A 25,487-nucleotide genomic window follows, 5' to 3' on the forward strand; every position below is an offset into this window, starting at 1 on the left:
ACTACTGGCGTTCTGAAACTACAGTTCCCAGAGATCGTGGGGGCGGCGCCTCTGAGACGCGTCTTCTACTAAGCCTGTCCGGGCACGCCAGTCGCCTCAAGGCTCCCAGAAGATTAGCCTGGCAGTGCTTCAAGGCGTTTGGGTGGTGCGTTGAATGAATGGTGGTGGGTAAAGCCGAATTAGGGAGGGACTCAGGAGAGTTTAGAGGTAGATTAGGAGAGAAGGAAAGGGCGCAGATAACGAGAGAGGGATTAGAATGGTTTAATCATGACTTTTCTTCATAAGTCCCAGGCCCTGTATGCTTTCTTGCCTCCATCTTGCACCATGCAGGTTTTAGAAGACAAGAGCTGTTTCTTACCCGTCCGGTTAGCTTCAGCCTCCTACAGAGAGGCCATGCCGAGACCCCGCAAGAGGCAGACTGGGACTGCTGGTCCAGGTGAGTTGAACCGACGCTGCAAAAGGCAGCAGGTAAAGAACGTGGTCTTGTAGGGCGTGCTTTATTTCCTTTTTCCACTCCCTGGTTTGGAGACTTTGGGGGTTGTTGCTTATCGTCTTCTTTACTCTTTCTGCCAGAACTTCCACTTTCAGTCCCTTCCACTTATTTGTCCAATCAAAGAATAGTGCAATGAAGCACTGCATACATATACGGAACTGTGGTGGCCCACGCATGTGGGAGACTGAGGCTGTAGAATTGCCTTGGGTTTAAGACCAGCCTGGTACTACATGAGTACTACATAAGCAGGGCCCTCTCTCCAAAGTGTGTGTGTGTGTGTGTGTGTGTGTGTGTGTGTAACCTTGACAGCATAGGTGAAAAGAGACTTCTTTAAAAATTACATTTATTTACTTTTGTACAGTATGTGGGAACACACACACACACTGATCAGAGGATAACTTGAAGGAATCAATCCCCCGATTCCACTGTGCGAATCTCAGGGATTGAACTCAGGTCCTTAGGCTTTGAAAAAAAAAAAAAAATGCCTTTTCCAACTAAGCCACCTCGCCAACCCTTTGCTTTTATCATTGAATGCAATAAGCCAGGCACAGAAAGGCATGCATGATTTCATGTGAAATGTAAAAAAGCTGAAAGCTAGAAATCAGAGGGAGATCAGGATTCAAGATCTTCCTTGACTACGTGTAGAGTTTGAGGCCAGCCTGGACCACAGGAGACCCCACCTTTCACACACACAGTTTTCTTTTCCTAGGTCTTTATCTTATCAGCCTGTCAATTTGGAATTGCTAAGCATCTGAGGATGACCTGAATTCCTGATCTTTCTGTCCCCACTCCCAAGTGCTTTGGTTATAGGTTTCTTACATCACCAAAACCATTTAGACTTACCCTTAAATTTCCTGAACAATGTGACTTCAGAGGCTACCAAAATGCTAGACATAGCTGTTAAGAAACTTATTGCAGCTATGCTTACAAGCCTAATGCTCTAGGGCTTCTCTGTGGTCCTTATCTTGTGTTTTATCAGGTTTTACATGTGTGTGCCCTGGCCCTGATGCTGGTGCCGTGGAGGGGATTCTTTTATCATATGTGCCTGAGGGGATAAAGTCAGGTCTTTTGGCTTGGAAGTGCCTTTACCTACTGACACAATGTCTGGCCTCTTAATGCTTGCTCAATTTTATGTTAAGCCCCTTTCCTGTTGTGAGCCTGTAGCCTAGTCTGGCCTTGAATTTGTAGCAAGGCTCCAAGGAGTCTCAGGCTCTAAAGTTCTGCCATGAGCCAACACGCCCGGCTTAAAATCTTAAACTCTAATTTGGCTTCATTCTCTTTGAAATTTTTTCCTGTGGTTTAAGAACCCCAGGTTGTGAGTTAAACTCAGGCTGTTGGAGGCAGCAGTATGTCCTGCTGGTAAAGGCAGTGCAGTGTACATTTCAGAGAAGTAGGTACAGTAGAGCCAAATATGACAGTTCATATCTATCATCAAGATATTCATGTGTCCTAGGCCAGCCTGGTCAATAACAGGAGACTCACAGCTCTATAACAAATAAAAAGGTGTGATGGTTCCTACCTGTAATCCTAATGCTTAGGGGGCTGAGGCAAGAGGGTGGCTGCAAATGGGAGGCCAGCCTGGGCTACAGGGTTCTGAGACCCTATCTCAATATAAATCGATGCTTCAGGAAGTATATTCAGACAGATTGAGTATTAACGTGTACATGTGTGGAAACACTGTATGGCAGCTGGTGCCTAGTAAATTCATACAATTCTTGATTTCTATGTCAGTTAGAATTTAATAGAAAAAGGCAATTAATTGACTAAAAGATGAGAACAGTGAAGATAAGATCCAGCTCCTCCTCTGAGGGAATCCGCAAACCTGTATGAGTGAAAGGTCCTGAAGATAGCTTTGTGACAGCAGGGAAGAGGAGGCCTCCAGAGGGAAGCAGAATTTGAGCCCAGTCTAGCATAGGTAAAACAATGGGCTCAGGCCCCACCATTGGAGCAAAGAAAAATCTAGGTGGGTTTTTTTTTTAAGCCACGTCTACATGGTCCTGATTAAACTTCTTTCAAGCTTCACTTGATAATGATTATAATGGTTAGTTTTTCTAAACATTTATGATAAGACTTATTTTCTAAGTCCTAGTTGTGTGAAATAATCATTGAAGCAATTTCAAATAGTACTTCATTTCCTCATTGGAAAGAATAGCCTTACTAAAGGCACAGAAGTGAGGTGGGGCACACTTATTACTACCGGTATTCTGATCTTAACTCTACAAGGGTCCCTTTGTCTCGCTGAGTAATCTAGAAGACATCCTTTAAAAATGTGTTCTCTTTTATTAATTAAATTTTACAATTTCATAAATGTACAGAATGCAAACAAACCTTTTTTAAGTAAATCTTGTTTTTTGGTTGGTTGATTAGGTTTTTGGGATAGGATTTCTCTGTGTAGCTCAGGCTATCTTAGAATTCGCTCTGTAGACTAGGCTGGACTCAAACTCAACGAGACATGCCTGCCTCTGCCTCCTAAGTGCTGGGATTGAAGGCGTGCAGCACTATCACCCAGCAGCTTTTTTTTTTTTTTTTTGTTTTCGAGACAGGGTTTTTCTCTGTATAGCCCTGGCTGTCCTGGAACTCACTCTGTAGACCAGGCTGGCCTTAAACTCGGAAATCCGCCTGCCTCCGCCTCCGCCTCCACCTCCGCCTCCGCCTCCGCCTCCCAAGTGCTGGGATTAAAGGTGTACGCCACCACTGCCCGGCAACCCCAGCAGCTTTTAAAAGGTTTTAGTGTTTATTTTTTGTTTTATACGTATGAACGTTTTACCTGCATGTACGTCTATGTACCATGCTCATTCAGTACCTGCAGAGGCCAGGGAGTGTTGGATCCCTTGGGACTGGAGATACAGACAATTGTGAGCCATGTCAGTACTGGGAATTGAATCCAAGGTTTCTGGAATCTTAAGCAGAGATATGTATCCAGCCCCAAGAACAGTCTTCCCTCACCTCCTATCTCTCTACTATATCCTACACCTCTTGCCTGCAAACTTCACACTCATCTATTCGTTTTGCTTTGTGACCTACTGAGTTTAACCATCTATGAAGCCTTGGGTTCGGAGCTGTCTATTAGAGGCTGGTGGGCTCAGCAGGGGCTACAAAACTCCAAACAGTGATTCCCCTCTCCTGGAAAGTATCAGTAGCCAACAATTTTAGCAGTCAAGCTAGTGCCCCATGAGCTCTTCCCCATTCATAAGTGACTGTTATAGGACCAACCTTGAGTGGGCCCAGCACAGGTAGCTGCAGTTGATGGTTTCAGTGGTTGTGTTGAGTCAAGAGGATGTCATTTTTGAGCCTCTGACATGCAGATATTGTGCAGTCTTTATAGAGGTGAAGTTACTTCTCTATGGGACTGTAGTGCTGCAGCTAATGTTTTTATAGAGTCTAAGCTGTGAGTTTAGGCATTGACGGGAGTAAAGTTTTTTTCATAATGGGACACTGCCTCCCAGCATGATGACAAGTGTCTTCCTTGCTTTTCTACTGCAGACAGGAAGAAGCTATCCGGGAAACGTACTAAAACTGAAAACTCAGAAAGTACATCAGTCAAGCTAGAGAACTCCAGCCTTGAGATGACGACAACCTTTAAAAATGGTGGCAAGAATTTAAGCAACTACTGGCTGATGAAGTCAGAGCCAGAAAGCCGGCTAGAGAAAGGTATAGACATGAAGGTGAGACTAGACCTGTATTCAGTCATGCTGGTGAGATGGGTAGGTGGGTTAAGAAACTTACTGTACAAGTCGGATGACCTGGAACCCATTGTGAAGGGAGAGCCAACTCCGAAAGCTTTGCTCTGACCACACATCCTCCCACACATCATAAACACAGATAAGTGCTACTAAAAGAACAGTGGATGTGGTTTATCACAGAATTCAGACACCAGCTTCTCTCTAAGGAAATGGTTAAAAATGGAGTTGACATTACTGTCATTAACCATGGTAAGGTTGACTAGCCCTTATCCAAAATTCTTGGGGCCAGAGGTGTTCTAGATTTTAAATGTGAATATCCCTAGGCACTGCCCCCAATTTAAATACTTTAATAAAACACAAGACGTTTTGAATGTTAGAATATTCCAGAGTGTTTTGGATTTCAGATCTTAAGAGTCGGCATGTCCTGGTCTTATTATAGCTTGTTAAGCTGTGTTTGCTTGATATCCCTGGGAAGCCCGTTCTTTTCTGAGGGGTGGCAGAGGTGGGGTGGATCTGGGGCAGGGAGGACTGCAGTTAGAATGTAACATATGAGGGAAGATTAAGTGTGCCCAGCCTGTGTTGTTTTGCTGATTTCCTATCTAAGCAAGGGTTGGCAGGCTTTCTGCAAACAGCCAGAGAGGTTTATGGGTTTTTATAGGCTGTGTTGCAGCTCTGTCCCTGTAACGAGAAAGTGGCCACACACAATACATTAAAAGGTAAAACTTTATTTATAAAATCAGGCATTTGGTTCAGTTTTCCAGTGTCAATCTTAGTTTGATTTTGCTGTTACGTGTTTTTAAGACGATCTAACTATGTAGCCCAAGCTGGCCTCTTAACTTTTGAAGTAGCCCAGGTTGCCCCTTGAATTTAAGTTCCTCCTTGCATTCAGGTTTATGAGGGCTGGAGTTACAGGCGTGCACCCCCACACCTGGCCCTCCTTGGTTGGTAGATTTTTCTTACTGGTTGCCGTGCTCCCAGACGTCTCCCTGACAAGTGTGGCCATGTATTCAGGTAGTGAAGATTAGCCAATTTTAGTACTAGCTTGAGAAAAATAGAAATATTAGAGAATTATGATATTTTAATAAGTGAAATACAGGGAACCAGCAGACTTTTATTATCCTGATTATCCATTCAACTAAATTAATTAGCAAAGCTCACAATGCAAAACCCAAGGCTACTTACACGTTCAACACCAGTGACTCCCTGGAACTAGTTTCCAGTAACCTACCTAGCTCCTTTACAGCTGTAGCACTTTTCAGGATTAAGGAGAGAACTTTTTGTTTCCATAGAAGCTTACCGACTGGCCAGTGACCTTTTAGTAATGAATGGCTTGATTTTCTTTTGTCTAGTTCAGCATCGAGGATCTCAAAGCACAGCCCAAGCAGACAGCTTGCTGGGATGGTGTTCGCAACTATCAGGTAAGGAAATGAGGGCAGGGACCCTGAAGCTGACCACACTAGGTACATGCCTGCCTCCTCCATCGCAGTCTGCAGGAGCAGGGCCTTTTAGCCAGTACTGCTTTTCCCTGAACTCTATCTGAAAATGTTTTCAGAAATATCATAATCGCTGTGACAGCATGCAGTCTGCAAAGTAGCTTGGTTCTGGCTAGTGTCCTGGAACAAGGCTAGGACTCTGAACAAAGGAACAGATTTCATTATGAATGGAGAGAAGCTGCAAAACAGAAATAAACATTGAATAAAAACAGACTTGCTTTCTTCCCAGCTGTTAAGTGGGTAGCCCTTGTTTCTTCTTTGACACAGGCTCGGAACTTCCTCAGGGCCATGAAATTGGAGGATGAAGCCTTCTTCTACCATAGCAACTGCAAACAGCCTGGCATTGTTGGACTTATGAAGGTTAGACGCACACATCTGAGCCTGGATTCTTCCCTTTAGGGATTTGTGAAAGGCCTACAGCTTAAATAGGCAAAAACGACCTCACTCGGCCTGTCACAGTCAGTGAGGAAAAGTGCCCTGACCATCACCTGTGTGACAGAGATTAGAATAGGAAGGCCTTCATTTCAGGCCCTACTACTACTTGTCACTATCTGAGGTTTCCATCAAGTAGCTCCTCTTCACTAAGAATTTCAGGATAAAACTGTGTGGAGTTGGGAGAAAATAAAAACCTGTTTCCAACAGTAACTTATCATTGAGTTTTAGAACATGGCTGTGAAACCTTGGAAAATTCAGCTCTCCTTCCTGGCTTTGCTTCCTTAGATTGTTATTTCCAGAGTACCAGCTGTCTCCATGGCAAGGGAAAATGATTAGAATGGGGGGTGGGGGTGGGATTTGAGTTAGATGCATATTAAAATTTGGGCAGGAGGCTGGTGAGATGGCTCAGCAGTTAAGAGCACAGGCTGTTCTTCAGAGGTCCCGAGTCCAATTCCCACAACCATATGGTGGCTCACAACCATCTGTGATGGGATCTGATGCCTTCTTCTGGTGTGTCTGAAGACAGCTACAATGCACTCATATATAAAAATAAATAAATCTTTATTAAAAAAAAAAAAAACTTGGGCAGGGATTTAAAATGACTGGATTGGGGTTTTTTGCTTTCAGATTGTAAAGGAGGCTTACCCAGACCACACACAGTTTGAGAAAAGTAATCCCCATTACGATCCATCCAGCAAAGAGGACGACCCTAAATGGTCGATGGTAAGAACTGTTCTTGTTTCATAGGGCAGAGTGGACAAAAGGGGGAAAAGAATGTGGGGTACTGTTAGGTCAGGGAGCACAGCCCAGCTCTCAGCTAGATGAAGTTTTACTGAATTGGGATATCAGAATATTGGCAGCCCTAATACCAGGCACCTCCTGCAAATAGCAAAAACTCTGGGTGTGCACAGAAGCAAGGCTGTACATGCGCTTAGCTACTCGGTGGGCTGAGGCCTGAAAATTGATTCAGCAACAGGAATTTAAGGACACACTAGGCAACACAGTGGACCCATCCCTTAAAATTGGGCAGGGTCTGGCCGAACGTGTTTCTGTTCCCTTCAAATGCTGTCGAATAGGTGGATGTACAGTTTGTTCGAATGATGAAGCGCTTCATCCCTCTGGAGGAGCTTAAAACCTATCACCAAGCCCACAAAGCTACTGGCGGCCCCTTAAAAAGCATGACTCTCTTCACCCGCCAGAGACTTTCCGTTCAGCCTCTGACTCAAGGTGAGACCTAACATGGGAGAGTTGGTGCCCTCACCTGAGCCACCCACAAGCAAGGCTATGTGCTACACTGTCCACTGTTATATACCCAGTACCAGCTGTTCCAGCTTCTTAATAGACAGCTGCCCCCTGCAGGAGCTGCCCTTCAACTTCCCTATGCGGGACACGATAAACACCTCAGTCTCACCCTCAACCCCTCTTTTTTGTAGAAGAGTTTGATTTTATTTTGAGCCTGGAGGAAACAGAACCAAGTTAATCAGAAGGCTCTACTGATGGAGTGAACAAGCCAAGATTTTATAAGACAGAAGGAGAAAGCTTGCTGTATCCACCTGGGGTCGTGTGCACGGATGGTTTGTTAATTTTCCTAATAAAAGATTTAATGACAAGGTTGGAAGTGTTTTCTTCTAAACCTGTGTTGTGTGTAGAAGGATCCTCCACTGGAGGTGTCATATCCCAGCCTGGTTCCTTTGGTCAGCTAGAAGATGTAGGCACCTCTACTTTCACCTGCCCCTACCTCTGTAGTTACGCAGTAAACAGCAAAATGTAGGACTGAGTCTCTTGTTCTTTGAACACTCAGTAAATCTATGTCTTGATCTTTCCATGCTACTTTTAGTCTTCTTTGTCCCACCACGGTGGAAAACGGGGTTTCAGGCACATTGCCAGACAGTGTGGCCAGAACTGGGCCATGTTTGCCTATAATGGGTGGTTAGTACAGTGCTCATTACTGTTTACCATCCACTGGAAAAGAAGGCAGTGTTAAAGGCATGCTGCATACTGTGTCAGAGATGAGACAGTGTTAAGAAGGAAAGACCACAGAATCTGGTGGATCACGGGCACAATGCCTCCAAAGCCATAGGGCTTCCTTTAATTAGAGACATCATTAAAACAAATGTTCTTTTAAAATACAGCCATTGAAAAGACAACACATTAAGAAACATGTAAACACTGCAGCTTCTTAATTACAAGTTGCACTGCTTGGTTTAGTACCTATGCACTCCAGGTTTGGGAACCTTAAAGGATGGGGATGGGAACCTTCCCATACTTTCACAGTTGGCAGAGAAAGGAGAACGGGGGACAGGCAGAGAAAACATACTTGGCTTGTGCACAGCTCCTGAGAGAAACAGCATATTCTACCTTCTAGTTCTCCCAGAAGAAAGGCTTATGATATTAGCAAAAGTTGGAAAATAATTTTGTGTTGTCGGCTGGGAGGCAGAGAAATTGACAAATGCTTTTTAATGAGATATTAAAAGGAGGCACGGCAGAGTCTAGTCTCATATCCTGAAAAGGGCAAGAGCCCAGAACCCAACTCCCTCATATGCTAGGGCCCAGCCTTGATAGCCAAGGACAGCTGGATGGGTGAACCTGTTCCCATGGGGATTGTATGTCACACCTAAACCTGGGGTTGTGCATGGAGAAAACTTTACTTTCCTTAGCTCTGCTACCCCCAGTCATTCCAAGAGTCTTTCATCCAACGGCCCGCCCTGTCAAAGCCAGAGATTGCAAGAGTCCCATTTTCTACATGAACTGAAAGATGACACAGGAACAAATCCTTTACTTTCCAAATTACAAGGAACACAGACCAGCGAACACTACTTGTTGAACATCAGGTCTGCTTGATCTTTCTCAGACAGGGGAGGACAGCCAACAGGAGATGGTAATTCTAGTCATTTCCAGACAAGGTAGAAAGACAGTCAACCCCTTTTCTACTTGCAGGCCAAGCATAGAGCAGGAGGAAGAACTACCTCTTCTCTAGTATAACAACATCCACCACAGTTGTCCTATTTTGTTTTTAAATTCAAAACAAAACAAAATAGTGGTCCTAAACTTGAGTCAGTGAATTGGTGAAGATAGATGTCATTTGGCAAGCAGAATTACTCTAGTCACAGTAGCAGAGCCCTGTGCAGAGGTCCTTCCTCCCCTAATTTGTAGATGGTGGGATGAAAGGGTTTGGGTGGGAGTAAGGACAAAACTTATACATGCTTGAAACAAAGCCCAGTTCCAGAAATCAAGCAGAAGACAAGGAGTAGGACAAACTGCTTTAGGAGGCAAGTGGAGCCCAGCCTCTTCTAGGATCTAGGCTAAAGGAAACAGACCCTCTGCTTAGGGCTTGTTGGATAACTTAAAGTAATTCCCTACAACAACCCAGACACTGGGTTGCCAAGAGGAGTCATGTGGTGAAGGCAGACGGTTGCCTTGCCTGATGTTTCTTTTTCCCCCTCAGGAGACCTAGTTCAGCCCCTTGCCATCCATGTGTGACACCGAATCAGGGCTTCTCTGTGCCTGTTTCTCACAAGTAAGAGGAGTCAGACACAGACCCTTCCTTAAGCTTCTGCTCCTGTATAGTTCTTGACAAGCTAGAGAAGATGAAGAAGAGAAGGGTCTGGTCCCAGTAGTGAGAGGCCAGAGGTGACTGTAGAAACTCGAGAGCACCACGTCCCGGACACCCCGAGAGGTAGCTTCCTGTTCTTGAGTGTTCTTCCAAGTTAGATGAGACAGGCCCTTCTGTCACTATCTCAGAACAGTCACAGGGAGTATAAGACACGACTACCCAGAGCCCTGGTGGCAGGTAAATGCCAGGGACACACTCAGCTTCTGTATCAGGAAGCCCAGAGAACCTGGAGCCAAGGATGTGTGCTCTCAACTCTGCTTTAAGGCTTGAGACAGCCTTGACACAGAGCTCATTCCCAAGGAAGAGATTAGCTTCCAGAATGTTTCCTCTCCTTATCCCTACCTAGGCTGCAGCATCCCGGGGAGACTGCTGCCCAACCCAAGCCCCTTAGGTTCTTCAGAGAAAAAAATTTAAGTAAAAAACATGATTTGTTTCCAAGGTTGCAAGTAACAGCCAGTTGAACCTCACACCATCCTCCCCCTCCCGCAGTGGCTGGTATTCGGCAGATGGGGGTTCTGTGGTGGAAGCCCAGCAACTTCTTGGCCCCAGGGGCCTACTGCCTGCTGTTGTTGTCAGACAGTTGGCCAGGGGTCCGCACCTCACCCAGGGAGGTTGTGCCCTCGAAGCGCTGTGAGGCAATGGCTGCCTGGTGGGACATGCTCTTCCGTACGATGTCACCCTTCCGCCACAACACCACTTCCTACAGAGTTGGAAGAAAGGGCAAAACAGTACTTGAGAGAGGCTCGGGGATGCTTTTCTCAGGGGTTCCCACCTGGGTCCCAGGGAATCTCCACCAGGAATAACCTCCTTTGTTCATCTCTCACCAAAGCACTGGCTGCTAATACCCAAGTCCCTGTGTGAGCCACTAGGGCGGGGTTAGGCCTGAGAAAGCAGCTCCTGGGTATGAACTGGGAATTTGCACTCCTGCTGGAGGGGCCGAGGTGGTAGCAAGATGGCACTCTGTGGGAATGGTGGCCTTTCTGTGTTGTGCCCAAGGGGACCCAGGGTCCTGGACGAGGCACCCACCTGCTGCTTGAAGTAGCGCCGTTCCTCCTCATCTATCAGCACCAAGTTGAGGTAATAGCGCACAGAGAACTTCTTATTTATGTCACGCATGGTGGGTGTGAGCTCATACCCTGCCAGGAAGAGCCTGATGGGGATGGACTCACCTGTAAGGGGAGAGGCAAAGATCAGGGCAAGGGACACGAGAGGCACCAAGAGGCACCACACCTTCCTACAGCACCCGCTCGCTCGCTCTGGCCGCAGCAGGTCAGACTCCAGCTGAGCAAGGCAAGGGACACGGAGCAAAGGCTTCTGCCCTTTGAGGTGTTACACCTGGCTTCTCAGTAGTTTCCTGAAGTAAACAGGATTATCCAGCCCCATTCCAGTGTGTATGCTTTCTGAGCATACCCTCCCATTGCAGAAAGCAGTGAAAGCCGCAGAACAGCACAGAGAAACCATTAGGCACCAAGGTGCAATGTGCCTTGTTTGATGGGGGCCGGGTGGGGGGAAGCCTTGTTTATTTGAAATGTGATCTTTATATAGTTCTGCCTGGCTTTGAATGCACAGCAATCCCCACCCCCAACTCCCCTCAGCCTTCCAAGTGCTGGAATTAGAGGTGTGACCCAATAAGTCAGTTAAATTACTGGGTTTCTTTTTCTTTATAAACATTTTCTGCCGGGAGTGGTGGCACACACCTTTAATCCCAGCACTCGGGAGGCAGAGGCAGGTGGATTTCTGAGTTCGAGGCCAGCCTGGTCTGCAGAGTGAGTTCCAGGACAGCCAAGGCTACACAAAGAAACCCTGTCTCGAAAAACCAAAAAAACAAAACAAAAACAAAAAAACCCAAAACCTTTTTCTTTTAAAGATTTATTTTTATTGACGTGTATATTTGCATCCATATGTGAGTACGTACATGTATGCTCAGATATCTGAGGCAGCTAGAAGAAAGCTGGAGTTATTCTGACAGAGCTACCTGATTTGAGTGCTAGGACCCAAACTCTTGTCTCTACAAAAGCAGTAAGTGCTCCTAACCACGGACGGAGCTATCTCCCCAACAGGTATCCCTCCCTTGAAACTGGTCAGTTTATGCCGCAGCATGCATCTCCACTGCAGTAGTGATCTGCAGTAGAGTGGCCTAGAAAGTGGACAACTCATCCTGGACCCTGTTCTCAGTCACCAGTTTACTTCTGAATGCATCGGAAGCTTTCTCTGGAGACCAGAGAATCCAGGGACACATTTTATAGGTCCTAGCACAGCCTAAGGAGGAACAAAATGAGGGCAGCTATTCTACTGAGAAAGGCCAACCTCAAGCTAAATATAAATGAACCTTTAATTATCTGCTCTTCTGGGCCCCATTTCATTTGTACAGCAGAAATGACGGTTGCCTCTACTTGCACAACTGGTCAAAATGGAACATCAGAGTTAAGACAGCTGGCCTCCAACACTGTCAAGGGTCTGACAGAGTAAACACTTAAGAATCTGTTGTCTCCAGTGCTATGTAATGCCCAGTGTGACATCTTCCTTCCTCGTGGAATACCCATTGGGAATGTACTACCACGTACTTCAAAGGGAAATGAGACCACCTTCATCTCAGTTGCTATAAAGCCAATGACAAACGTAAATGATTTCAATTTGCCCATCCCCAGGAACCATCCAGATTCCCAAACAGCAATGAGCTTTCAGCCTACTCATCCTAGAGACCCTGTGTTGCTCGAGGAGGACCAGTTCCGGTGGTTTCTGGTGTTGTCTGAAGCTGTTGGAGCATGGCCAGCAATCTAGTAGTGCACTCTCACGGCACAGAAATGAGTTCCTGGTGTGAATCCCTTTACTGTAGCTAGAACTAAGCAATGAAAATGACTAGGGTGCATGGTCCTCTTGCCCTCAGCCACAAAACATATCCAAATGCCCAGAGGAAAGAGCAATTCCATATTCAAATAAATCTTAAAACAGTTTTCAGTTTTTGTTTTGATATGTAGGGTTGCATGCAGGAATACTTTAAGACGACCTTATCCTCTCTAGCCAAGGATGAGGTTGAACTCCTCCACCTACCAAGGGGGTGAGATAACCGGCATGTGCAGGCAGGCCACCTGAGATGGAACCCTAAGTATATATAAAAGGTCAGTGTGGGGCTGTCGGAGCTATAGATGGGGTAGGAAGCTGGAGCTCCAAGGACTCAGCTCTTCCCTCCCCCTCCTGCCTGAGTGCTGGGACCTCCCATGCAGTCCACACCAACCGGGGCTACAAGGAAGACCTTCTCTCAAAAAATAAATAAATAGATAAAATAAAAAAGAGATTTTACTTCAAAATTTGAGCCCTTCCCCAATGCTGAAACTGAGCACGTGGTCTGAGAGCAAAGTGACAGTGGCCCTAGGCCAGGAGGCTCACCTCGGACTGGTGCCCCGTCCATGATCTCATACTTCGCTATTGTGTCGTTCTCGTGGTACACGTTGGGACCCGTGCCTGTTGTCTCTCGTTTGATGATGTCTATCTCCATGTGCTTGATCTTGATTCTCACCAGCAGGAAGTATATCTTCCCTACAATGACATCTTTCAAGTGGTATCTGAAGAAGAGAAGGTACGGGAGGAAGATGGTGGTGGAGTGGCTAGCCGCTCTGTGTTTCAGCATGGAGCAAGCTATCTAGGATGCCCCTGTTGGTGACAGGGATAATGGACGTGTATGTTCAACCTCACTATGGGAACAGTTTCCTGATACAAGCTTATTGGAATCTGTGTGACTTTCCTTTTCCACATCTTGCTCAAAAGAGATACATTTTATTTCAACATTAATTTCTCTATCTCCACAGGATGCACCTTTAGCTTTGTTTTGTTTTTCCAAAACAGGGTTTCTCTGTTCAACACGGTTCTCCTGGCTGGCAGAGTACTCACTTCGTGGACCAGGCTGGCCTCCAACCCGTCTCTGCCTCCTGAGTGCTGGGATTAAAGTTGTGCACCACCTTGCCCAACTGTACCATTAGTATTTTTTAATGTATGTGCTTTTCTAAGGTGTTAGGCCAGTCTGACAAGCACAGAAAAAGTCTTTTCCTTCCACTTTACTCTCCATACAATGCCTTCAGGGAACTGCGCCTTAACAGTTCCCAGCAAATAGTTTGCCTCAGGCTAGACAGCCCTGTATCGGGGTGCCCAAAAGACAGTGCACTCTTCCAGCTAAAGCTAGAACTCAGCATGAGACCCCTGGCAGGAACTTCAGAACTGGGCCTCCTGTCCTGGCAAGTGGGAAAAAAGAAGTTGCAAGACTCAGTCATTCAACTGACTGAGAGAGACTTCAAATAGGCAATTCCTAGTTTCCAGGCTTTTGTTACCCACTGTTCCAACACTGTTGCATACAGTCCACAGGAAAAGCTGCAGACTATGAATAGGTGACCCCATGCATGCAGACAACACAGGGGGCCACCAGCTGCCTTTCGTGGGGATATTTATAGACCATGCATGGATGCTGAGGTTTTCTATACTCTTATAATAATGAAGCATTCACTCATTTACTATAATGAAACTTTACACAGGAACACACCCATATAAGATACATATTTCTTGTTCCCTTACAGTACAGCCTATTATACAAGGAGAGGCAAAGACTAGGAGTATCTATCCCTGCCTGCAGGTATCTGACTGTAAAACACCTTTTTTGGTTTTTGTTTTTCAGAAAACTGCTGACTAGTGGCTGCTTCAGGCTTTTACAGATAGCACTGCTGCTAGGCGCCACCTTGATCAGAGGGTTGGGGGTTAACAAACAGGACCAAGCTGAGTAAGAAGACTGCAAGGGAGGGTGGCGCTCCTTCCTAGCACTTATTCCCTAACCAACAGGTGGGCCAGGCCAAGCAGGAATGGCTCTAGGTCACAATGGTCATTTTATTGGGGCCTCACTAGGTTCCAAGTCAGGGAAGATAGAACCGTGTCACTTTGTTTCACAATTATTCTTGGAGTCAAGTTATGCTCCTGGTTTAAAAATTGTTCCAGTCAGGCACGGTAGCACAAGCCTGTAATCCCAGCACTTTTGAGATAAGAATGGGATCACAAGTTTGAGGCCAGCCTGGTCTATGTAGCTGAGTCTTTCTCTTGTTCCTAAACCCTTAGTACGTGACCTGGCTCTCCTTAATGCCTAGCCTGTGGTTGGTAGCCCACCTGGGGAAGACCACTGTAGTAAGGAGAGTATGGAGGACTTAGAAGATGTTGCTTCCAGTTTTGGATTGATCTCCAAATACTCTCAGGAACAGATTATATTCAAAAATGTATGGCTGCCAGAAAATTCTGCGCCTTACAAACAATGAAATATTTTGATGTTCTAATAGTAAACACAAATTAAAACACAGCTTTCCAACTTGGCAGGTAAAAGTTTTTTTTAAGACATTTATAAAAATACATCAGGTATTCTGTACTGTAACTCATTTTGGTTCAGGAAGGAAGCAGGCCATTGCCGGTGCATGGTTTCCTCACTTTAATTTCTAAGGCAGGGAGGAAAAAAAAAATGACAGTGGCATTGTATTCCATGGTTGTTCTCAGCCATGGAAGGAAGGAGCTTTGTCTAGCATCCAAAACAAACAACCTAAAAGGACTTTAGCTTGACTGTGAAAGGCATCTGTGTTTGTTTACAGATGTGATCATAAATAATTTAATATACTGACCTATGAAGTTTCTATTTCCTGGCCAATCTATCTCTACCTAGCCTAACATCTAGTGTACTACTTTTGTGGTCTCCCCCAGCAGCACATTATGATGAGGCTCTCAGTAGACACGCAACTCAGATTTCTCTTAAACTCCATACTTAACAATCACACAAGCCTGGGTCTCAGGATACTTACTTGGATTTGTTGTACTCAAATTCAATGTGCAGGCAATCCTCAATGCCAACTTCCATCTTGATGGATGAGTTCAGCTCGGGGTATGTGCTAAGTGTGTGAACTACAATGTCCATCTCTTTAACAACATCATTGAGGCGGCGGCTGATGGTGGCTCGAAGGAAATAGCTGTAAGAGATGGCGTCATCCTCCGTGAATCCCCCCAGTCTCTAGATGCTGCAGAGGTGCCACACCAAAGCAGCTCACCTCAGAGAACCCCACAGTTAGTAAGGTTTAGCCCTTGACGCTTCATATCCCTTTGAGAATTTATGGGCCCTTTTCTTAGAAAAAAATTATATATATGCACAGATTTCTACAATTACAATTTTAGGCAGATCAAAGCCTTTCTTCAAATCCTTTTGGGAGCTCATGACTGACTGTGAACTAAGAACCTTGTCTTGGTAAAAGTGGTTTCTTTACTTTCCACTCCAACAGCATGGTTTTTATGTCCCCTACCACTTACTGTTTAGTATCTAACTCCTGGCTATTTAGGCACAGAGATCTAGCCCACACACTTCCATGCCTCTCCAGTAAACAGTAGCTGATCAATACAAGTGAGGAGCAGGACATGGAGAAAGCAAGCCATGTATTCACTTCAGCTGTCTTTCTTAGCTTAGCCTCTGCTGGCATGGGAAAAGTATAATAAAATCTCAAGAGAAGCTGTGGTGGCTTGAATATGCTTGGCCCATGGGAAGTGACACTAGTAAGAGGTGTGGCCTTGTTGGAGGAAGTGCATCACTATGTGGGTGAGCTCTGAAGCTCCACCCAGTGCCAAAGCCTCTGCTCCTGGCTTCATTTGGATGAAAATGTAGAACTCTCAGCTTTTCCCAAGCCATTGCCAGCCTGCACACTGCCATGCTTCCCACCATGATGATGCTCTAGGAGTTGCCTCGGTCATGGTGTCTCTTCACAGCAATGGAAACCCTAACTAAGCTTACAGCTAACTGAAGCTCACAATCTGGAGGGAAATAAACAAACAACAAAAAAAATCAAGACAGGGAAAGAGTAATTCAAAAACTATGATTGGGTTTATGAGTGTAAAAGTGACTTCATGTAACACAACAAAGTAGCAAAGAAATCTCTGATTTCATCAGAGGAGGCAGTTTCAGGGTAGGGCATAGGTATGAAAGAAGATAAGTAAGTAGACCCTAAAGGTTTAACAGCCCATCAGCACTGCCTTCTCCAGCATCCCAGTTCCCTGGATATAATAGTATACAGACCCCCTGAGAGAGGACGAATCCCCTTAGTTATAGTTTCTTCTGAGTCATCCTCTGATAGTCCAGTGCCTGTTAAGCACGATTGGAATGCTAACAGCCCTGCAAGTGAGCCACATCAGTGGGGCACCGACAGCTTCCAGGCAGTCCTGCTCGGATCTCAGATCCATCTCACTGCCTGTAGAGGACTGCACTTTACTAAAGATTCAAGTCAAGCTTTCTAATTCTTTTCTGCTTTATGCTGTTTCTATTTGGGGCCTAAGCACATCTTTACCCCTCCCTCACAGAGACTTTCTGTCACAGACGGTCCCCCACACCTCCAAAACAACAAAACAAAAACCACTGTTTTGCTTCAACACAACATAGAGGGGAAGGGGAAAGGACTGAGATCCTGATCCACTGGTATGCCACTGACTGAACATAGTTTTGTCCTTCAAAGTGTTTTTGAGACAGGGCTTCACTATATAGCTCTGGGTGGTCTGTAAGACCAGGCTGGCCTCAAACATAGTGATCCATCTGCCTCTGGTTCCCAAATGCACAGACCACCATGTTGGTTGAATGTAGCCTTTTTTTTTTTTTTTTTTTTTTTGAGATAGGGTCTCAAAATTAGCCCTGCCTGGCCTGAAGTCACAGAGATCGCCTCAAGGCATATGCCGCCATGACTGCTGTGTTAGATTCTCTGTTCCAGACTCAGTGTCCAGTTATTTGGGATCTACTGCTGAATTAAACGGCTGGATCACTGTGATTCTGTTTAAATATGTCTGTGTGTTGTTGAGGACTGAGCCAGTGCCTCATATTAATTTGTCAAATCTGTGCCTATGTGACTCCACACTGAGCTACACTTTGAGGCCTCTGCTTGCCTGCCTGCTTGCTTGCCTGCTTGCCTGCTTGCTTGTGAGGAGCCACCCTATTGTTTGACTTTCTTCCTACCATACCTTTCTACATAAAAAGCACTAAGGCAAATAACTAGGGTAGGGGTGGGAATTACCAAGCATGGTGGCTTGCCTTTCTCCCCAGTTCCCTCTGCTTTGCTAAAAAACCCTCAGATACATTCCTAAAGCTAGCCACCAAAGTCTATTCCCGTATTTGGCCACTTCCTCCTCCTGAGGCTGACCACCAAGGTCCACATATCAAAGTATTAAAATCCAGCATTCAAAAGCTCCCTTTGGCCGGGCAGTGGTGGCGCACGCCTTTAATCCCAGCACTTGGGAGGCAGAGGCAGGCGGATTTCTGAGTTCGAGGCCAGCCTGGTCTACAAAGCGAGTTCCAGGACAGCCAGGGCTACACAGAGAAACCCTGTCTCGAAAAACCTAAAAAAAAAAAAAAAAAAAAAAAGCTCCCTTTGGCTGCCCTATTAAACATGCACAAAGAAAATTAAACACCTCATCCTAACACGGGTTTCCTCTTGTACCTTTATAAATTGCCATTTGCCTATGGGCCACTTCTGTCTCTTCTCTATCCAGAGGCAGTCCTTTGTCCCCTGGGACAAATACCCCTGACCCCTTCCCTGTTCCCTTTGCCCTCTCCCTCTTCCTCCGTCTCTTATTCCCTGTCCTTTGACCCTCTGAGGCAAATGAATCTCCTTTGTGCTAAGAACTTGGTCTTGGGGGTCACTGATCACTCCAGTGACAGACACCTGTAATCCCAGTACTTGGGAGGTTGAGGCAGGGGGACTGAGAGTTTGAAGTCAGCCTACAGTACATGACAAGAGCTTGTGCTGAGGTGGGTTTTTTCTTTTAAAGCATAGTCAAACTAAGTGAGTGCTAGATAATCCTCACTGGCTCTTCCTCCAGAGTGATAGGCTGAATCACTATCTTTAGTGGGAATCTGGTGCAAATATTTCAAAGACTCTATGACCAGCTCTGATGGGTGGAGGGAAACTGGGAGAAAGAAAAGGGAATTTGGTATTGCTGCAGTCTTCACCATCCTAGACCCAGGCTAGCAGACGGAGAAAACAAGTTGAGCTTGTGAGATCAAGACTTGGGGTCAGGTGATCAGATGACAGGAGAGTCTGCTGTATTCCAGTGATGTCACATAACCTATGCGTCTAGAGCTGCTGTGGGTTTTTATTTTCTAATACAAGAGGCCCAGGCATCTCTCTCCTTCCTCAGTTTCCAAGACTACAATAGTAAGAATAATGTCAGATCTTCCTAGGCACATTAGCTTTTTGGTTCAGGACCCCTAGAATGGGTCCCAGATGATGTACTGCTAGGCAAGTGAACACTAAGACAAAGGCTCAGCCCTGTGTCCAATTTTTAAAGACTCTGTTATACTGAGCAACATTTTTAAAGACTTCTGTTGTACATGGAAACATTGTTTTCTTATCTCTTCCAAAAAATGGAGAAGACAGATCTAGAGTTAGAATCCTAAACTTATCTATTTTCCAAGTACGTTAAGTTACAGAATCCAAAATGGCATTGATGTTCTGCAGGAGAGCTAGATTGGAAGGAGTCAATTCCCCTAGAAACCAAGCTGGGGTGTCTGCCAGCAGCCACCTCACAAATGAAAGCCAATCTGTGAATTTTCAAAAGAATTTTAAGAAATGGTTGTCCAAAAAATCTATTATTTAAATTATATAAACTTACAAATAAACAACTTAGCTAAGAGGGCAGTATATTCTAAAAATCACTTTGCTTCGTCCTCATCTCCCTAACTCTGTGAGGCCCTTGGTCTTGAGGGACTCCGTGTGATGGTAACGGTAAGGTGGCTGCGTTCAGGTCTGAGGGCGGCCATGGGAAGTTCAGTCAGCAGGCTTTCCCCAGGGGAGCCCAGTGGTAACACGGACTAGCACACTGAAGCTGCCCGTGCTCTTCCTTAGTTGCTGCACAGAGACCTTTAAAAGCCACGGAGCTTGAGACCCTGCCCTGTGAGACAGGACCAGGACCCCAACAGGAACAGCAGAGACACTCACCGGAGCTTCACATTCTGTCCTGTGTAGGATTCATACGGCTTTTCCACATGGGTGAACTCAAAGTCGAAGGCCTGCGATTGGGTGATCTCTCCTGGCCGAGCCAGGTCCTTCACCAAAGACACAAACTCATGGTGGTTCCCACGGTCATAGTAGAGTTCTGGAAGGACAACAAAACCTTTTACATGAACCTCCATGGACCTAGAGAGGGCACTGCAGGGGGGGGGGGGGCACTGTTCTCTTCTGAAGCCCTCAAGCCAGACTGGTGGCCTTGTTCTGGGGTCTCTTTTCCCCAGAAACCAGCCCCTCCAATGGCTTCCTCACACACATGCCTTCCCAAAGATGCCTTCCTGTTTTTGTTTGTCTGAGACAAAGTGTTACCATATTGCCTGGGTTGGCTACTCATTCTTGGACATAAGAATTCTCTTGCCCCAGTCTCAAATAACAAGAACAGTAGGTGTGTACCATCATGCCCAGCCCTACACTTCTGCTTCACATATGGAGAATCCATGGTACAAAGAAAGCCCCAACAATGGAGAGAAAAGTCTCTGGTTAAGAGCACTTGTTGCTCTTACAAGAGCCTGGGTTCATTTCCTAGTACCCACATGGTAGCACACAGCCATCTGTAACTAGACAGTGGTTCAGTGTCCTTGCCTGACCTCTATAGGCACCAGGCATGTATGTGGTGCACATATATACATGTAGGCAAAATACTCATATATCTCAAATAAAGAAACCTTAAAAATAAATAAATAAATAAATAAATAAATAAATAAATGCCAATGTGATGCTTCGGGCCATTGCTCCTGTTAGCAATCCGCTAACTACGTACCAATAAAGGTAAGAAAATTCTGAGAACAGCTATTCAGCATGTATCAAAAGAATCAACATAAAAACAGAGTACCTTGCTAACATTCCTTGTTGAGAACAAAAAAGAGGGGACCAGGGGAAGACCCTGGGGAAGGGGAGGATAGGGTCCACGTCTGGTCAGAGTTTCCTGTGCTCTGGGCAGGCGGACGCAGGCATGGGGGGGGGGGGGGGGCTACCGGACGCTTTCCACTCAGCCCCAGGTAGGCATAGCCTCTGGCCCACTCAACTGGGGGGGTGGAGAAGGGGCAGCCCCCAACCTGGGGGCCCCAGGGCCACACCCTGTAGCCCCGGGGTTATAGGAGACAGGGATGAGGGAAAAGGTTCCCAACACTGACCAGAATGCACAGCAGATCTTGATGGAGCAGAGACTCTCTATGGTTTAAGAGCTTTATTATAGAAATGCAGGGAGAAAGAGAGAAGGCAGAGAGAGAGAGAGAGAGAGAGAGAGAGAGAGAGAGAGAGAGAGAGAGAGAGAGAGAGAGAGAGAAAGAGAAGAGAGAGAGGAGAGAGAGAGAGAGAGAGAGAGAGAGAGAGAGAGAGAGAAATCTAGAGAAAAAGAGGGAGAGAGGAGAGGACAAAGAGGAGAGAGGAGAGAAGACAGAGAGGGGAGAAGGGAGAGAAAGGGTGAGAGTGAGAGGTAAGAGAACAAAAGAGTGGGAGTAAGAGAGCAAGGTGGGGGCTGAACAGCCCTTTTATGGTCTTTATTGTTGCTAGATAACTGGGAAGGAGTTTAGCCTGAAGGTCAGAAGCTTGGCCATTGCTAACGTGACTACTGACCATGCTTCTCTTGTGGGGGCTGTGGGGGCGGTAACTTAGGCAGGGGCCAGAGTTCCAGGAGCATGAGGGAACCCCTACCGTGTCATGAAGGTGAATTATGACCATTGGGGTTCAGACCTCAACTCGACTGGAGACCAGCCTGCAATTCCCCACAATTCCTGACTTCTGCAGGATATGCATGGTTACTTCATTATATCATCCTTACAATAATCCTGCAAGATGAGTAGATCAGGCTTTCTAATTCCACAGTCTCGTTTGGCCCAGAATTCACTGTGTAGCACAGGCTAGCCTCAAACTCACAGCAATCCTTCTGTCTTATCCTCCCAAATTCTGGGATTATGACATGAGCCCATGCCCAGCTGGTATTTCTTCACGAAAGCTCATGTTATCAGCAGACCTATATTATTTTATGTCTTTTGTAGTCTACAACTTAAAATTTTTTATTATATAAAACAAAATATTGTATATGTACATATACAATATTCAGTATATATATACAATATATATCGTGCATGTATATATGTATATGTAACAATATATACAAGAATTAAGTTGTTAAGTTGATATATACATGGTCTTTTTTTCTACTTTGGACTGAAGGCAACAAAGATGAAGCCCATAGCCCCAGCTTCCTGGACCCTAGATGGAAGCACTGAAGTCTGCCTGTGATGATACATAGCCCCATGATAGCTCAAGTGTCATCCCTCAAATATCCTTGAGTTCAAGCACTGTGCTAAGCTATACCCCACAGGAGGGAGATGAACCGGGAAAATGGAGCAGCTGGTTGAAAGACTGGTCCTCTGTCTTTCAAGCCTGGTCCTCGTTCTCAGGATCTCTGGGGCATCATCATTTCTCTCTTTCTCAGGGGTGATGTGACTGCTCAGAGCAGTGTACTTGCTCTGGGTAGAGCTCCAACAGTATAAGATCTGAAGACTTCATTGGGATCAAAACCTTACTGGGCTCAAGAAACCAGATACTCTGCCTTTCTAGACCCACTGCAGTCTTCAACCCTGTCCTACTGCTGGGAAGACCACCTCCTGACAAAGAGAAACAATCTCAGCTGTTAATCTTAACCTGACTGCAAAATCCCCACAACACTCCATGCTCATCCCACGGGAGCTTTTCCATAGCTTGGGGGCGTTTGGAAGCAGAGTGGGCTGTTGGAAGGTTTACCTAACTTGAACTAGGGGTATAGTTTGGTGGTTGAGTACTTGTCTGTCATGCATGAGGTGGCCCTGTGTTTGACACCAGCATTAGGGAGAGAGAGAGGGAGAGAGAAAGACAGATAACTGCTTTTTGAGTTTTGTTTACTTTTTTGTTTAGTTTTAGTATGCCTTTCTTTCTGTCTGTCTTTCATGAATATGGTAATAGTATAGATAATTCCACTCTAGTGTCACTATTTCCATACAAATTTACAGTGTATCCTGTGGTTAATATACGTGGCTTATTTCCTACCTAGTTATATTTTTGATCAATGTTTTTTGTTGTTGTTGTTGGTTTGGTTTGGTTTGGTGTGCTTTTTGATACACTCTCTGTAGCAATAGCTGTCCTGGAACTTGTCCTGGAACAAGACTAGGCTGGTCTTGAACTCACAGAGATCCACCTGCCACTGCCTTGAGTGCTAGGTATTAAAAACATGTGCCACCATGCCCGGTCATCAGTCTTTTATTACAAATAGCCTACTTCTTTGTCTAAAGATGAGGTGGCTGTGGCTGTCAGCAGTGGGTGGCATGAGTGGCACTGACTGATAATCCACAAATCACTGAAGGGAGATGGCACTTCCAAACTCTGCAGGAGACAGTGAATAACCCAGTGACTAACTATGCTCTTAGTAAAGTCAGGACATGCAAAGAAGGACAGGGCAGGACTGGGCAGGCCATCATGGATCACAGGAAATCTTCCACTCAATCTTGCTACCCAGCCTGGTAAATGGTGCTGACTCATGTGAGAACCGAACCCCTAACTTGGGAACCCTGTACTCAGCTCCCAGGCATTGGAGTTTGGTCCAGTGAATTCATATAAGAAGCACATTGCCCTAATTTCCATAAACTTCCAGTGGAAAAACTGCAGCATAAAGGGGAAAGTGGAAAGAGAAGGAAGAAAACACACAAAAGCAACGATCATACAGCCCAAAGGCAACATGAGAAATAAGAAACAGAGATGGTTCCAAGTATGCTCAGACTGCAGTATTTAAGGATCCTAGCAAAGGTGCAGAAGTCCCTAGCCTGGCCCAGCAGGGGGCTCGGGTAAAAGACCTTTTCTGTACAGCATCCCATTCTCTCCAGTGCTTTTCTTCCTGTAACACATCAGCCTCATTGCCTACAAGAAATTCCATGAGGGAACACTGTGGTCTGAGGAAAGCAAGAACAGCCTTTTGCTATTTTATTTTCTTAAGACAGGTCTTGCTACATAGCCCAAACTGGCTTTAAAATGGGATCATTCTCCTGGTTCATCCTCTCCATTGCTAAGAACACAGGTGTATGCCATCACATCTAGCTTGAAATGGCCTTTTTGATTTGTAATGCTATAAGCAGCTTGGAATGTGTCCGCAAACACTGCGGCCAAAGTGGCAGAATAGTAGCTTTACACTGCTATTTGCCAGAGGGTTGGTTTCATCTTAAATAAATTAAGGCAGAAAATCCAAGTGTTCTAGCAAGAGCCTTATGCCCTAAAGAGAATATTTTAAAAAGTTCCTCTCCCGCCCCAAAGCAGCAGCTAGGGTCATCCCAAGCACCACAGCCCTTCAGCTGAGAGGGAGAAGCTCTACCCCTCACTACATCCTTTTGATTTCCTTCTAGTAACTTCTGCATTAGTTTCCCTCTTCACTCAAAAAGAGGAAGTCATTTTTGCATTCAGGATGTGTTCGTGGTAATACCTGTCACCATCTGCCAAAAAGGGAGTTTGCCACTGTAGAAGGAAATTGGGCCAACCTGACGTTACAGGCGAGCCTTTCACACATCCTGGGACTTGCTGCTGAGCTACCACCACATACAGTCTGGGCTTCATGTTAGGCTTGGGAGAGATACAAAGCAGCAAGAACTTCATTTTCATCTTACTTTCTGAGCATCTGTTTGCGGATTATGTGATCAAGAGTCCTGCTTGCTATAGCTGCATCCAGCTCCTGCCCCGGCAGGAACAATGCAACCTCTGGGTTGTGCATGCGCAGTTCTGCTCTGTGCAGATCTAAGCCCTGCTGACAACTTAGTAAGTCTGCCAGAATCAATCCAGTTATCCTCTGCATGCTCTTTCATTTGGTATTTCAAGAGTAAATGAGCTAAAATAAAAGTCTCTGGAGTTGTTTTTTGTTTGTTTGTTTGTTTGTTTTTGTTTTCTTGTTTTTTAAGGACAGGTTACTGGTATTGATGAGCTCATTAAACACTTTTTAAAAATTATCTATTTGGCTCTGGGGCATAAGGATATTTGTGTCCGCCTATCTCTGCAAGTTTGACCTTCTAATTATATTTAATTCGTCTAACCCCATTAGCCTTCAAGGTTCCCAAGTCTGGCTTACACCTTTACCAGTGTTTCCCAAAGGATTTCAGCAGGGAAATGGTCTCTTCTAGAAACTGTGCAGTAGTGGCCTCACTGCTCCTTGTATACTCCTTATCTTCCCAATCCCACCAGTCTCACCTGGAAAACTTCCCTTACCACAGGTTTACTGGCAGTGTCCCAATGGAGACTATGCTATCAGGAGAAGAGTGCTAGATACAGAGAGGACAGCAAAGCAGCTGAAAAACAGGATCACTAAAACAAGGCTCTACATTAAGAGCTAGGAACCGATTACTCGCTTGAAACAATATTCAAACTATAAGGCTGTGGAGTGCTTGCTGCAGGACCCAGTGAGCCACAGGTCTGGCAACCCCTCAACAGGAAGAGGTAATCTCAACTTGAAATAGGAATATGATGGAAAAAAAAAAAACGAAAAACAAGTAAGCTGACATCAGATGTATTGCTCACGTCCCAGATCCCTCAAGAAGATGCTGTTCCAAGGCATGCGTGATGGTCAAGAACCACCTAAGTTTTCAGTGGGCTTGACTGCAAGAACGCCTAGCTAGTTCATTACTGTCTCCTACACAAGCATGTGCAGGAACCTAGCTGCTTGATCTAGACTGTTCCTTTCTCTCACTGAAGTAATTCCAGGGGCTA

The 25,487-nt window shown here is 45.5% G+C and overlaps 2 protein-coding genes across 9 annotated transcripts in view; one reads left to right on the forward strand and one right to left on the reverse strand.

Annotated features, from left to right (window-relative positions):
• Positions 1 to 21: 21 nt before the first annotated feature.
• Positions 22 to 7,716, forward strand: Thyn1 (thymocyte nuclear protein 1). Of its 8 annotated transcripts, none has more exons than XM_006510688.4 (8): positions 45 to 164; positions 331 to 436; positions 3,977 to 4,158; positions 5,526 to 5,594; positions 5,937 to 6,029; positions 6,732 to 6,827; positions 7,181 to 7,331; positions 7,538 to 7,716. In XM_006510688.4, the coding sequence occupies exons 1-8, from the start codon at positions 159 to 161 to the stop codon at positions 7,582 to 7,584; spliced, it is 750 nt and encodes a 249-aa protein (XP_006510751.1). In that variant the 5' UTR covers positions 45 to 158; the 3' UTR covers positions 7,585 to 7,716. The 8 variants fall into 8 exon arrangements, 6 of the variants coding, with proteins under 6 accessions (XP_006510754.1, XP_006510755.1, XP_006510751.1 ...); NM_144543.2 differs by having other exon boundaries at positions 57 to 145; positions 7,538 to 7,714; XR_001779072.2 differs by having other exon boundaries at positions 42 to 164; positions 3,977 to 4,144; positions 6,732 to 7,331.
• Vps26b (VPS26 retromer complex component B) overlaps positions 4,882 to 25,487 on the reverse strand; it is a 25,593-nt gene continuing 4,987 nt past the window's right edge. Inside the window, exons 2-6 of the mRNA NM_178027.4 lie at positions 19,698 to 19,854; positions 15,537 to 15,701; positions 13,105 to 13,280; positions 10,744 to 10,886; positions 4,882 to 10,417 (exon numbers count right to left, since the gene is read on the reverse strand). Of these exons, the coding sequence (NP_821170.1) occupies positions 10,271 to 10,417; positions 10,744 to 10,886; positions 13,105 to 13,280; positions 15,537 to 15,701; positions 19,698 to 19,854 (788 nt within the window). The 3' untranslated portion in view covers positions 4,882 to 10,270. The remainder of the gene's footprint in view (positions 10,418 to 10,743; positions 10,887 to 13,104; positions 13,281 to 15,536; positions 15,702 to 19,697; positions 19,855 to 25,487) is intronic.

This window comes from Mus musculus, chromosome 9, assembly GCF_000001635.26.
Source record: "Mus musculus strain C57BL/6J chromosome 9, GRCm38.p6 C57BL/6J".
NCBI lineage: Eukaryota > Metazoa > Chordata > Mammalia > Rodentia > Muridae > Mus > Mus musculus.

What these genes read in the sequence shown, in the direction of transcription:
- Thyn1 (XM_006510688.4), top strand. An exon ending in GACTGGGACTGCTGGTCCAG is followed by an intron (nt 437 to 3,976) that starts GTGAGTTGAACC and finishes TTTCTACTGCAG; the next exon opens with ACAGGAAGAAGCTATCCGGG. An exon ending in ATGGTGTTCGCAACTATCAG is followed by an intron (nt 5,595 to 5,936) that starts GTAAGGAAATGA and finishes TCTTTGACACAG; the next exon opens with GCTCGGAACTTCCTCAGGGC.